The 12,744-nt window shown below is 48.6% G+C and overlaps 1 protein-coding gene across 14 annotated transcripts in view; it reads left to right on the plus strand.

Annotated features, from left to right (window-relative positions):
* Pcbp3 (poly(rC) binding protein 3) overlaps nucleotides 1-12,744 on the plus strand; it is a 207,491-nt gene that overhangs the window by 188,737 nt on the left and 6,010 nt on the right. For 8 of the 14 annotated variants that reach the window (XM_028874296.2, XM_028874300.2, XM_028874290.2 and 5 more), the window contains 2 exons: nucleotides 10,488-10,566; nucleotides 11,196-11,255. In XM_028874296.2, coding sequence (XP_028730129.1) covers nucleotides 10,488-10,566; nucleotides 11,196-11,255 — 139 coding nt within the window. The remainder of the gene's footprint in view (nucleotides 1-10,487; nucleotides 10,567-11,195; nucleotides 11,256-12,744) is intronic. The other 6 variants (XM_028874297.1, XM_028874293.2, XM_028874294.2 and 3 more) reach the window with 3 other exon arrangements.

The raw sequence follows: 12,744 nt of genomic DNA on the forward strand, positions 1-12,744 counted from the left end.
TGAGAGAGAGGAAAAAGGGCTTTTGCTTCTTCCATAGTTAGTAAGATGCCGAATGTGGAAGTGGACTCCTGGGCTTGAACCTAAGCCTCTCTAGCCGGACCTCTCACCTGTTCCTTGGCCTAGGTCTATTCAGATATCTCCTGGTGGTGTGACAGTATGAGTGTATGGTCTGTCTTTGGAAGATTAAAAACCTCCCGATGGAGCCTGTGGGGACAGAGGGAGTCTGAGTCTGCCTCTTGACTCACCTCCAGTGGAGAGCTGAGTACAAAAGGAAGACCAGGGGCCACTTGAGTGACAGTGACACTGAGCCTGTAGGGGCCAAGAGATAATAGACCATGAGCGAAGGTCATTCTTCAGGGACCTTAGAGATGCTGGAGGGTAGGGCTATTCTGGGAGCTGCTGGGGAAGATGAAAGAGAGGGAAGAAAGCGGGAGGGTGGAAAGATGGCCAGCCTCATAGCGTTGGGACCTCAAGTGTGCCAGTCAAATCCTCTACCACATAACTGTATTTCCAGCCAGAGCTACCTCTTCTGAACCTGGTTTGAACATTTGCTGGGTTTAGCAGCTCCCTCTGGGACACTCCATGTGTGCACTGCTCAGTGCCCCGAGATACTCCTGCACTGGCAGGGGAACTAGCCACGCTCCCATTCTTAGGTAGACCTTGGCTTTTGAGTGGGGCCGGAGATAGATGTGAGTCAGGGAAAGATTTGCAGGCAGGGTACAAGGGGGTCTCAAAAATTAACTGAGTATCTGAAATATGGATTCACTGTTGTTGCATGGAAATTCCTGTAGTGAAAAATAATACATGCTAGTTTTTTTTTTTTCCTTTTGATAAAGCAACACACAAACAATAGAGAAACACGGGTTGAAAAATCCCTGCCCAGGCATGACCATACCCACAAGGCCACGTTTTGTGGTTCCTGGTTATAGACGGGCCAGTACTGCTATGTCTGAATTCATAGTGTCTCACTCTCCGATCATCATAGCAGACACATGTGCCCTTGACTACTTATATGGCAAGGCTGTGGGTCTTCAGGTACCCACTAGCACGTTCACCCCAGCAGACTATACCACTGTGGCTCTGCTCCTTCTGTCTTCAGTTGGCAATGCTAAGTAGAAGTAGACCCTATGAACTCATTACAGACAAGGGGGACCATTGTGGGTGGGTTATAGAAATGAATGAAGGGATCAGGCAGGGCCAGGAAATAACTTCCAGTATGGCCTAGTCTTCCTGTGATGCTGAGGCAGGCATTTCTACCCATGTAGAAAGACATGTTCTGATGGAGACTTGAAAGGCAGGCTTTTGGGATTCACTGAAGCCCTAGACTGAAAGGGAAGCATTAGTACCCCTCTCGAAGGCTGTTGGGGAACTAGATTCAGGCTTATCAGTGCTTACCCAACAAAGCCAGATGTTCAAGGACGACCTGAGGGTGTCTTGTGGGTTTTCTGTAGGAAACCGAGGCTCTCCGTTCCTTGGGCAGTGTAGACACTGGAGGTGGTGGAGCATATTTCAGACCCATGAGGCATGTGTGCAAGAGACAGAACTTGGTTGGTTTTTCCAGTTGATTCCATGTCAGTCTTAGAGATTTCTCAGGATATCATATAGATATTTTAGATTTATAGATTATTGCAGCTTAATTTAAACTAGTATACAGCCGTTGCTATTACCTCCTGTGTGCTGTGAGATCTGAAGTACTTGATGATGTGATTTGGATGTATATGTCTTTTTGACGTTCATATATTCAAACCTAATCCCAAAGGTGTTAGTATTAGGAGGCAAGGTCTCCATGAACTAGTTTTAGTTTTGTCTTTGAGGTGCTGCCTCATGAGTGATTGATGCACTTATAAAGCATCCAAGGAACTGACTTCCCCTTTTATCTCTTTTAGCATGTAAGGACATAGCATTTGAGGTGCCATTCTAGAAAATGAGCTGGTCCCTTACCACACACAACTTTCTGGCACCTTGATCTTAGACATCCAGCTTCCATGTCTGGGAGCAGCAAATTTATGTTGTTGACAAATTGCCCATTCTAAGGTATCTCGTTAGAACAGCAAGAATGATCTAGTATCTTGGCTATTCATCACAAAATGGCTTTTCCTATGGGTGTTAGTTTATTTCCTATGGCAAGATTATGTAATTCGTGAGCATAAAGTGCAACTTCTAAAAGTGCCTTTCTATCACATACAAAATTGAAGACTTCAGGTAATCCACATAAAAGAAAAATAAAATGACCATACAGTGACATGGGTAATGAAGGCCAGGATGATTTTTATCTGGGCCAAGTACTAGGGAAGATTTTTTTAAAGCTTAAATTTCTTAGAATGCAAATATGGCTATTAGAAAATGTGAATTGCTTTGTAGTGTTATTGAATACAAAGCTTATCTCAACTGCAGTGGTATTTATCATTTAGCTACTTAATTACTTACCTGACTATGCAGACCCACAAATCAGACATGGAAACTATCAGGAGAGTCATTCCTTAGGTCTGAATGTGCCTTGTCTGGATGAGAACATGCACCTTTTCCAGGCCCCGTTTTTTAAGCAATGCTTCAAATTGACTCTTATGTAGCAATCCACTCACCTGCCAACCCTGTCTCCTTCAGTTCCTGCATGCCACTTAGGCTAGGTTTACTTAGGATTCTGGATGCTTTCTGTGCTCTTAAGACTCCAAGACACAGTTCAGAACTGCAGAAACTCTGTGGCACCATGCCCAGCATAGTCCAGTACAATTCTCTGTACGCTGAAGCCTTGTGAAGTGTCCATCTACCTTTACATTCACTTCTCTCAGATGGCCACTGTGCAGCCTTAGAAAGCGCCTGCAGTCTATTTCTCTAGAGTGACCTCCATGTCCATTTCTCTAGAATAGCCACTCAGCAGCTTTGTGTCCATCATGGATCTTTTGCATCCAGTTTTCTGCTCCATAGCCTTGTCTAGGCACCTTTGCATCCCATAAGCATAAGTCAGGTATAGTTTCAGAAATAAAAAAGGGAGACAGCACCATGTCCTGGCACACACAGTGATGCAAAAGGCACACAGAGCCTGGACAGACAAGTGAGCAACGGGGTGGACCGCTTGGTCCCTCATGTCTATGTTTCTGTCACTTCCCTTGCATCAGTACAATCATACCTAGAGGGAATTAGTTTCCTCTGGAGAAAATCACAGATGATCTCAGTTTACATGGAGTCATGTCCCCCGATAAAGCCATTATAAGTTGAAAGCATCCGAAGTTGAAAACTATATGAATACCCCTAACCTAGGGAACATTCCATGTGGTCACGCTACACTAATGTCAGCTCCTTCCCCTAAGGACTGAAGGACTGTTGGGGAGCTGCAGCTCATTGCTGCTACCCAGCATAAGAGAATATGGATCGTCTGTTACTAGTTCATAAAAGGATCAAAATTCCCAGTAGTTTGTCTTGGTGCACAAGAGCATCCTAAGTCAGGACTGTCCATAGTGAACTTCAAAGCTACCCTCCTGGGTATGAATCTCCTACCTCATCTTCAGCTTCCAAGGCATCCCTTACTCAGCATCCCCATTATTTAAAGGAGTGCTGAGAACGAGCAAACAAGAGAACGGCAGCATGAGGGCATTGACAGGGTACGTCTCTGTACTCCATCCGGACTCGACGCTCTCACCGGCCCTGTGCTCTGACCTGCACCTTGAACCAGCCTGTGAAGTGGACCTCAGGGCCATCAGCCTCACATCACGGAAGAGGATAGTCTGAGAGGTCCTCTTGACAAGGATGACTGAGAGTGAGTGGGAGAAGTGGCATTCCGATGTGTCTGCCGCAACCATTAAGGACCGTGGTAAGGTGTTTGTTCTTTAGTTAGTACATCTTGAAACTGTAGAGGCATGTAGCTGCATTGGAAATGCCCTTTGTGCTGGCATTTGAGGTGATGGTAACTTCTGGGACAGAATGCCTGCCGTCATGATGGACAGAGTGGGGATTCTAGGCACTGCAGAGTGGTGCCCAGCTGCCTAGCATGCTTTCCCTCCCCTCCTGGTTCAGTATCTCCCTCTATAGCCCGGTGGAGTGGATGACAATACCCTTCCTACTGATAGTGAGAAAGGAAAGAGCTAACAACGCTCCATGGCCATCAGCTGCCACCACGCCTTCTGACTCTGTTCCCATCTCGGAACATGGCTCCCAGTGGGCGGGGCAACTACAGTGGACGTCACAAAACTGAAGGCTCAGGTAGCCTTTTCTGCCCCTCCCTCATCACCTTTGTGGATGAGCCCTTCACTGCTGAGCCAACCAGTGCCTCATCCTCCCAAGCCCACGTGTGACTTATTTCTATAATAAAAGCCTAAGAAGCACCATTTAAGGAAGGTGGATCTGATCCTGTGCGGCCATTAGAGCCCAGAAGACACCAGGATGAAGAGGGATGCCGAGATGCCCCCAAGAAGTCTCTAACATCAGTACAAGAAGCCAATCCTCACAGTTAGCTATCCCAATAAGCTCCAAAAGGATAGACAAAAACAATCCCATTGTAGAAATAAATTAAAACCACGTTTAACATCAAAGGCTAAAGTCAAACTCCAGAGACGACTGCAAGAATAAGAACATAGCAAAGGAAGAGCAGCGAGGAACGCAGTCGCCTTCTCACCAGACTCTGGCGGCCAGAGACGGTGGCCTAATGACAGAAAGTGCCACCGTCCTAGAGTCTGACCGGAGGAGGAACTTCAGTACAGCCATTTGTAGAAAAAGAGAAGCCACAGGCCACGGAAACAGCCTCCTGATACATGGCTTTTAGGAAGAAACTGTAAGGAATGGCAAGCAAAGAAAATAGTAGGCATTTGAGTGCTGTTGGTGCTTTATAATTGATAGGATTAGCACAACAGAATTAAATGTATAGAAGTATAATAGCACATATGCTGAGGATGTAGGGTAGTGGCAGAGTATTGCTTAGCACGTACAAGGTCCAGGCATAATCCTCAGTGCCAGGATATAAGGAGACAGGCATCTGCAGGATTAGGATGTGGGTGAGAGGAGTTAAAATAATGGTCGGGTCCCTCACTGTACCATCCCACTGGACTCCAGCAACTAGAGGGTTAAGATAGAGGATTTAAAATTTAAATGCCTATGTTGAGTTAAAAATCTAAAGTGACCACTAACAGAAAAGGAGTAAGTTGCATAACACTGGTGATAGAGAAGAAAATGGATGAGGGGACAGTAATCCAAAAGCTGAAAAGTGAGAAAAAAGGAAGTCCCTAGAAAAGCAGGACAATTAAGAAATATCAAATAAAATGGCAGAAAATAAAAACAAAAAATTCCAGTTTAAAATAAACAAAAGACCCCAAGGCTGTCAGACTATGTATTTTTTAAGCTAAACAGATAAATGAAATTTCTCCAGTTTTATAATTTGCTTATGTTCTTTCAAGAGACACGCCTGAAACATGAGAAGTCCCATTTTTTAGATGCCCATCAAAAGAAACCTGGAGAGTTTGACCAACACCACAGAGGAGTCGCAGCATATTCCTCACTCAGTGAGGGACAGGTGAAGTGTATGATCCTGATATGATTGCCATGCTGGATACTATGCCCAGCACATCTGTAGAATTCCAAAAAATGTTTGCAAAATTTGTTCATATACCTGACCATGAAGCAGATTTCAGCATTTGGAATCATATAGGCCATACTCTTAGCATAAAGTACTTAAGGTGAAATGATAAGGAAAGGCAGTTTTGAAGAAAAATCTGCCCTTAAAGTTGGGGCGGGGGGAGGATGGGGAGTAGAGGGCAGAGGCAGGCAGGTCTCTGTGACTTCACCGTGAGGCTGGTCTACACAGTGAATTCCAGGCCAGCTATAGCTACAAAGTGAGACCATGTCTAAAAACTGCCTTTTTGCCCAGCACTCTGGAGGCAGAGACACGCAGACCCCTGAGTTGAAGGCCAGCCTGTTTTACAAAGCGAGTTCCAGGACAGCCAGGGCTACACAGAGAAACCCTGTCTCAAAAAACCAAGCCAAACCAACAAAACCCCTGCTTTTGTTGAAAGTTCCAACAAAGATTCCACTAGGTGAAGAGATACATTGTATTTGAGGAGAGAAACAATTGCAAAGGAGCCAGTTCTTCCCGGATTGATGAACACATGCAGTGAAAATCTGGACCCCCAAAAGGCCTTCCGAGGAAATACATTGTTTTAAATGTTGAATGAATGAACACAGGCCTGAAATCATGAAGGACTCATCAAGGAACATGATAAGGGGATTTGCCCTTGTAAATACAAAGATTTACTGTAGGGTTACAATAATGGACACAGTGCAGTTTGGGTCCAAGGACAAGCTGAGAGCCGGACTGGACTGTTGATCTCGAGACAGTCCAGGTCTGAAGGTGCTAGGGTGAGGACACCTGTCCTGGCCGGCTTTCACTACACTCTCAAAAGAGAAGGGCCATCTACAAATAATTCCCAATGGTGAGTCATCCAACAATGGTTCTTCATAACAACCTCATGCATCAAGAACTCCACAATAGGAAAAGGGTGGCAAGTTAGGAAAAACTACACAGGAAAATGTCTGTCTGTCATTCCCTGGTCAGGGAAGCGTTTCAGAGAGAACATACAAACACAGACCAGAGTTGGGGGTGCTGATAGAATGTCACTTTCTCTCAAGAGGAACATTGGAGAGGTCTGTGCAGGAGCAAATCAGCAACTAACCCTGTTTGAAAATTGGGCAAAAGACAACTCTTTCTCCCAAGTGCAGATTAGTAGGTGCATCCGCCCGAGTGGTGGGTTCACAGCCTTCCTTTCCTCGTGGCTCACTGAGCTGCAAACTTATGAGCACTTGTCTATGTTCTGCATCCTCCAAGCACCCTTAACACGGAAAGAGTCAGGAGTTCCTACACTGTGACAGCTTGCCTCTTCCCTGTCCGCTGGATGCCTGCCTTTCTTCTCTTGCTCCTTCCTGTGTGTCCCTCCTCGATAATTTGGAGGAAAGGGTTCATTTGGCTTATATTTCCAGTTCACAGTCCATCAGTGAGGAAAATCAGGGCAGGGACTGAAATAGAAACCATGGAAGAATGCTGCTTCCTGGCTCATGATCGGCTAACTTTCTTGCATAGCCCAGTCCCATCTGCCTAGAGATGGTGCCCATGGGCTGGGCCCTCCCACGTTAGTCATGAGTCAAGATAATCTCTTCCAGATCTGGCCACAGGCCAGTCTAATCTGGACACTTCCTCAATGGAGATTGCCTCCTCACAGATGACTCTAGGCTGTGTCAAGCTGACAATAAAAACAACCAACACAAACTACTCCTTGTCAGCTTGACACACAAAATATCACTGTTGAGTCGTAACCTTCCCTTTCTTTGTCCCCAAGATCTCATGTTAATATCAAAATATAGAATGCATTACCACTTCTAAAGGTCCACAGTCTTAAAGTTTTCAACAATTTAAAAGTTCAGTGTTCTTTAAAGTACAAAGTCTCTGTTGACCCCTACTAAAAACAAAAACAAGAAACCAAGTTCCATTACTTCTTAATCCACAAAGGGAGAACTGGGCTAGGAAAACCATCAGATCAAAGCAAAACCAGATCAGCAGTGAAAATCAAAGCCTCTTAACTCAGTGTCTGGCATTTGGGACTCATCAGTGATCTTTTGGGCCCCTAAGGGTTTGGGCAGCCCCACCTCTGCAGCTCTGCTGTTCACTGCCTTGCTCCCCAAAACTGATTTTCACATGGCAGAACTATCAAAACTCAAAAGTGGAAGAACTCAGCACTTAATCCTTTAACAGTCGTGGACATTGAGTTGTTAGGTAGCCTGATGAGACCAGAACCATACCAAGAAGAGGATATTGGCTAAGCTCCATTTCCCAAATGTACTACCTCAGCATATGCCCATCGAGCGCCATCACACACTGGCCTAGTCCTGTGCCTATGACATCACTGCATTTATTTGCTAGTGTCGCGATATATATATGAAAATCTATTGTAGTAGGGGAGAGGTTAGAGTTACATCAGAGTCTGGATATGAGTGGAGCCAACTGTATAGGTTCCCTGCTAGTCGGTGGATTCTGAAGCCCACCCTGAGTAAATGAGTATCACCTGTAAGACCAGCAGGAGACAAAAACATAGAGCACATGGGCAACTGGAAATCCTTAAAAACTCACAGTGACTGCTAGCCCTTGCTGATACATGGGCAGCAGCCCACAAACTGCTGTCATTTACAGATGAAAGAGCTGAGGCCTGGAGTCTCTCCGCATCGCTGGTCCATATTAGATCCACCAGGCTGGCTTCCTGGGCACCTGTTCCAATGCCCTGTCCCACATTCCATTCCCCCTGCCATCCTGAACCATCCATTCATTGCTCCATGGTCTCTGGGGATTCAGGCAGATGAAGATGGCTCTGTCCTCAGGGTGTAACATCACAGCCAATGGACACAGGAGCCTAGAAACAGTGGATGTGAACGGAGTACAGCTGCTAAAACTCTCTAGGCCTGGAGGCATCCACATAAGCCACATCCAGCACCTCCTCTGAGGCCCCCTTACAGATCCAAACAGGGCTGCACCTTCTAAGGTACCTTTCTGTTGTGTGTCTGTCAGAAACGCTGCCTTCTCCAAGGTGGAGCAGGCAGGGACTTTGGCCTCTCAGGCCCTTCCCTGTGGTGCCTTGCATCCCACCTGGAGACACAGTGTTATCCTTGAGATATGGCCTGGTGACAGTCTTCTGGACATGCTCTTCTGCCTTTTGCCAAGCATCTCCACTCTAGTGACTTAATATGCCCATTGATGCTGAGTTAGAACAGACACAGATGTAGGCCATATGGAAACCAAGCTTTGTCTGGCCAGGCATTGTCGCTGATCCTATACAACACAGCAGAGATTAGAGGTGGTATTATCAGTCCCTGTTATGGCCTGTCATATACCACCTCTTCAAGGGACTTTGGAGCTGAGTCTGACCCCAAGTCACATGCCCCCTAATTTGACCTGCTCTGGTCAAGCCAGGTCTCCTGTGTGCAGGCCGAGAAGCCAGGCACCTGTAAGATGAGTGGAGTACAGTTAGGATGTGCCCATCCTTCTGCTATCTTTCTGGGGAGGGGTCCGACATGGGAAAGGAGGCGTATCCCAGGGCCAAGCCAAGGAAGTTGGCTTTTTGCAGCAGCTAATACCTTAAAGCCTTGGGTTTGTGTGCCAAAGTTCTGTTTCAGAGATGTCCCTCAGAAGCCACAGGCACCCAGTTTACAGGATCAGGAAAGGGACGACCAGCCAGCAAGCACCCCGTAAGCCATTCTGTAGGCCAGCATCAGCTCCACTGGCCATCAGGAAGGGCCAGGTGGAGGCAATCCCCAGTCTCCACAGGACACTAGTCTGAACTTTGAGGGTTCCTTGCGCCTAGGAAGCTAAGTGCAGGAAAGCGCCACTGAAAGGCGTCTAGACAGGCCCCTTGATCCTGATGACAGCAATACAGGACCCTCATTCTGTCTGGGGACACTCCCCATCCCAAAATAGAGGCAGCAGCAGCACTGTTCCCAGAATGCCCCACCCACCCGTCCGAGTGTCCTCTGCACGGTGTCCCAGCTCTGCTATAGCTCTGCCGTCTAACTGTGAAGGCAGCCGGAATCCAGGCCAGACTCCAGAGCCCGAGCTGATGACATGCAGCCTTGCTAGGATTCACTGGAGAAGAAGGGTCAGCCTTCCCTGTGGGTGTGATGTGCTGATTATGGGCTCCTGTCCCTCAGGAAGCCCACATCCCTTGTACCAGTGCCCTAGATTCTCAAAAGGGTACTGCGGTTCAGAGCATCCATCCATCCTACCCTGTTCCTTGGCTCAAAGTATGGCTAGACCTAGTCTCTCTGTTTTCTGATGTTCTTTATGTTAATTTGAGAGTGAGGCTCAGATAAAATGAACAGAAGAACCGCATAGTCAAGCTCTGCCATGGCTGGTGGGAGCTGAGATGTGGCCTGTGGGTAAGAGTGAGCAGGAACAACGCTGCCTCCATGGAGAGCCTTGTCCTTAGCGGCCTCTGCATCTTTCACTGATGCCCCTGTCACCCTACATAAGTCAAGAGGGTGGTTTCGGGGCAGGCTCGTAGCTCTACCAGCCGCTCCCCAGCCCTGCTCCCCAACCCCACACGTGGACTGCCCTGTGTTAAAATGAGGCCTGCAGGCCAGGAGTTGAGTGAAGCCTAGCATGAAGCTGAGCCACAGCCAGGTTTGGTGATCTGCTTGACTGAATCTGCTAGTGTCTTAGGAGCCCAGCTGGCCCTGCTCTGTGTCCCTCAGACCCTCCTCTCAGAGCCCCAAGGACCACTGCGCCCTCCCCTCCTCACCGCTAAGGGAAAGGCACCACACATTCAGGTTCTCGGCTGCTGGCAGCCAGGCCCATTGGCTCCACCCAGGCCAAGTCCTTGCGTCCCGCTGCAGTGTCTGCCATGTGTCCGCATGGCCCCTCTGAACCTCTCTGTGCAAAGTTCTGTTACTGCCATTTTTAACTTGGTGTGACTTGTACTCGATGACAATAACCTTCTTAGCTCTCGTGTCCCTCCTACCCCCAGCAGTTGACCAAGCTCCACCAGTTGGCCATGCAGCAAACCCCCTTTCCTCCCCTCGGACAGACCAACCCCGCTTTCCCCGGTACGTACCCAGCTGCCCTTTGCTGACCTTCTCTTCTCACCCGGGGACTCGCTTTCTCTCTCCGAGCTCGAGGCAGTGCAGGTGCCAGGTGCTGTCGAAGCTCTGAACGCGGACTCTCGCTAACACAGTGGGCTGCACACAGCTGAGGCCGGGCGGGTCGGTCTGCCCCCCATTGTGGGCGACTTGACTGTCCCCCGGCTTCCGTGCTCTTGCCTTTTGAGGGTCTTACGTGCATACCAGTGCTCCGCGTCACAGTCCATCCCCAGGTGGCATTTTCTACCTGGCCATGCTTGGAGCACATCTTTTCCCGGATCCACATGCCGACCGCAGGAGTGACCCCAGCCTTAGTTGGTGCAGCCCTGCCCAGGATAGCACTGACAGAAGCTAGCCTGCACTCGGGCCTGTGGTGAAGTAGTCAGAGGGGCTGGCCACAGCCTGCCCGGGCATCTGCAGCAGGGTGTCCCTCTCACAGAAGCAGAGCCGCCCGGTGGCTATGGCCAGTGAAAACACACTGGCCGTGCACGTCGGCTGTGCATGCACCAATCATATTTTGAGCTTTCCTAGTTGAAGGGACCTTGCTTCTCTCCTTGAGGGCAAAACATTAAACCTCTCTCTTCTTTGCTCTCCAGGAGAAAAGCTGCCTTTACACTCCTCCGAAGAAGCTCAAAATCTGATGGGCCAGTCGTCAGGTAAAACAGACCACAGCACTGGGGGAGCAGGCCAGGGGACATGTACAGAGGACGAGGGTACCCACACCTGTGACATTGAGTGCCTAGCACTCACTCAAGTCGGCTGGCAATAGACAGTTTCCAGGGGCACAAGCTGTGGACTGAGGCATGGGGCCACCTAGGAGCCAGGTGGTGATGGAACTGTTCCACTGTTGGTGAATGGCAGGTCTGAGCATGCACAGCGTACAACCACCCTATGAAGAGTTGGGTGGCCCAAGGCAGTGTGCACCTACATGAGGAGGACCTATCCGAGCTGCCACTCATTCTCCCGCTGTGCAGTGTAGGGGTGCATAGTGAGAGCTTGACTGTGGGGACCATGGAATGGTATGTGCTTTTTAAAGATGGATTTCCTGGAGATAGGTGCAGACTTAAAAGATAGATCTGGGCTGGATGCGTCTACACCTTCTTCTGGTTTTCATTGAAACACCTGCTCCCAGGACCTGCAGGGGGGTGTGGAGACTGAGGTAGTGACTGAGGAACAGCCTTGGGAAAAGTGATAGGCTGGGGCTGTCTTCTCTGGGTCCTGTGAGGGACATACCATACATACACTTTATACCTGTGGTCACTATGAGTACACACGCCAACACTGCAGCCTCCTGGCTGCCACCATGCTGTTATGTGACGACTTGACCAAAGCCCTCGAGACCTACAACACGAGTCCATGTGCATGTGAGTGCACTCGCATGGTAGCAGTGGGAAGGGTGTGTACTGAGACCGCCATTAGCTGCATGGTGACAAGCAACTGGCTTTGAAGCCTTGTCCTGGGTATGGGCTTTAAGTGGACACACCCTTATCTACCCATTTGACTTTGGTGTCCCTGAAAAAGGATTCTTGCTCTTCACTCAGTCACGTGTCAAATCCAACAGATATACCCTGCTGCCCCAGGAACTCCTGTCCAGCACTCCAATAGTACCTTTCAAGTGACATTTTACATGTCTCTGCTTCTGGAATGTGTATAGATTCCTAAATAGCCAATGATTGTGTTAAAAACCATGATTAGAAGATAAGGGATAGAAACTCCAGACTTCGGTGTGTAAACAAAACTGCAGAGTTGGGAAGAATGGGTTTTTTCCCTTCCGCCTGGGCCTGACTTCTGGACACCTGCCATTGGGGTCATACTCTGGCAGGAGCCACAGACCGTGTGAGACAAGATTGTGAGGAGGCCATCCACCCAGGGAGTGGAGCAAGGCCAGACGGGAGCTGGGAGAATGAGGGCACCGTGAGAAATAGGGGCTCATTGAGGTTGTTGATGGGGGCGCAAATCCTGGGTTTTGTGACTATAGATATGGTACTGAAGGGTCAGGGCAGAGGCAGGACCAGTAAGAGCACAGAGTGAGGAGAGGACCTGGGTTCTGGGGCTTTCTCCAGGGGTGTGGGTAGAGCTGGCCAGTCCCATGCAGGGACCGTTGCTGAGTCTGGAGGCAAGAGCGTGCCAACCTGAGCTGTCTGT

The sequence above is a fragment of the Peromyscus leucopus genome, chromosome 16_21 (assembly GCF_004664715.2).
Source record: "Peromyscus leucopus breed LL Stock chromosome 16_21, UCI_PerLeu_2.1, whole genome shotgun sequence".
Taxonomy (NCBI): domain Eukaryota; kingdom Metazoa; phylum Chordata; class Mammalia; order Rodentia; family Cricetidae; genus Peromyscus; species Peromyscus leucopus.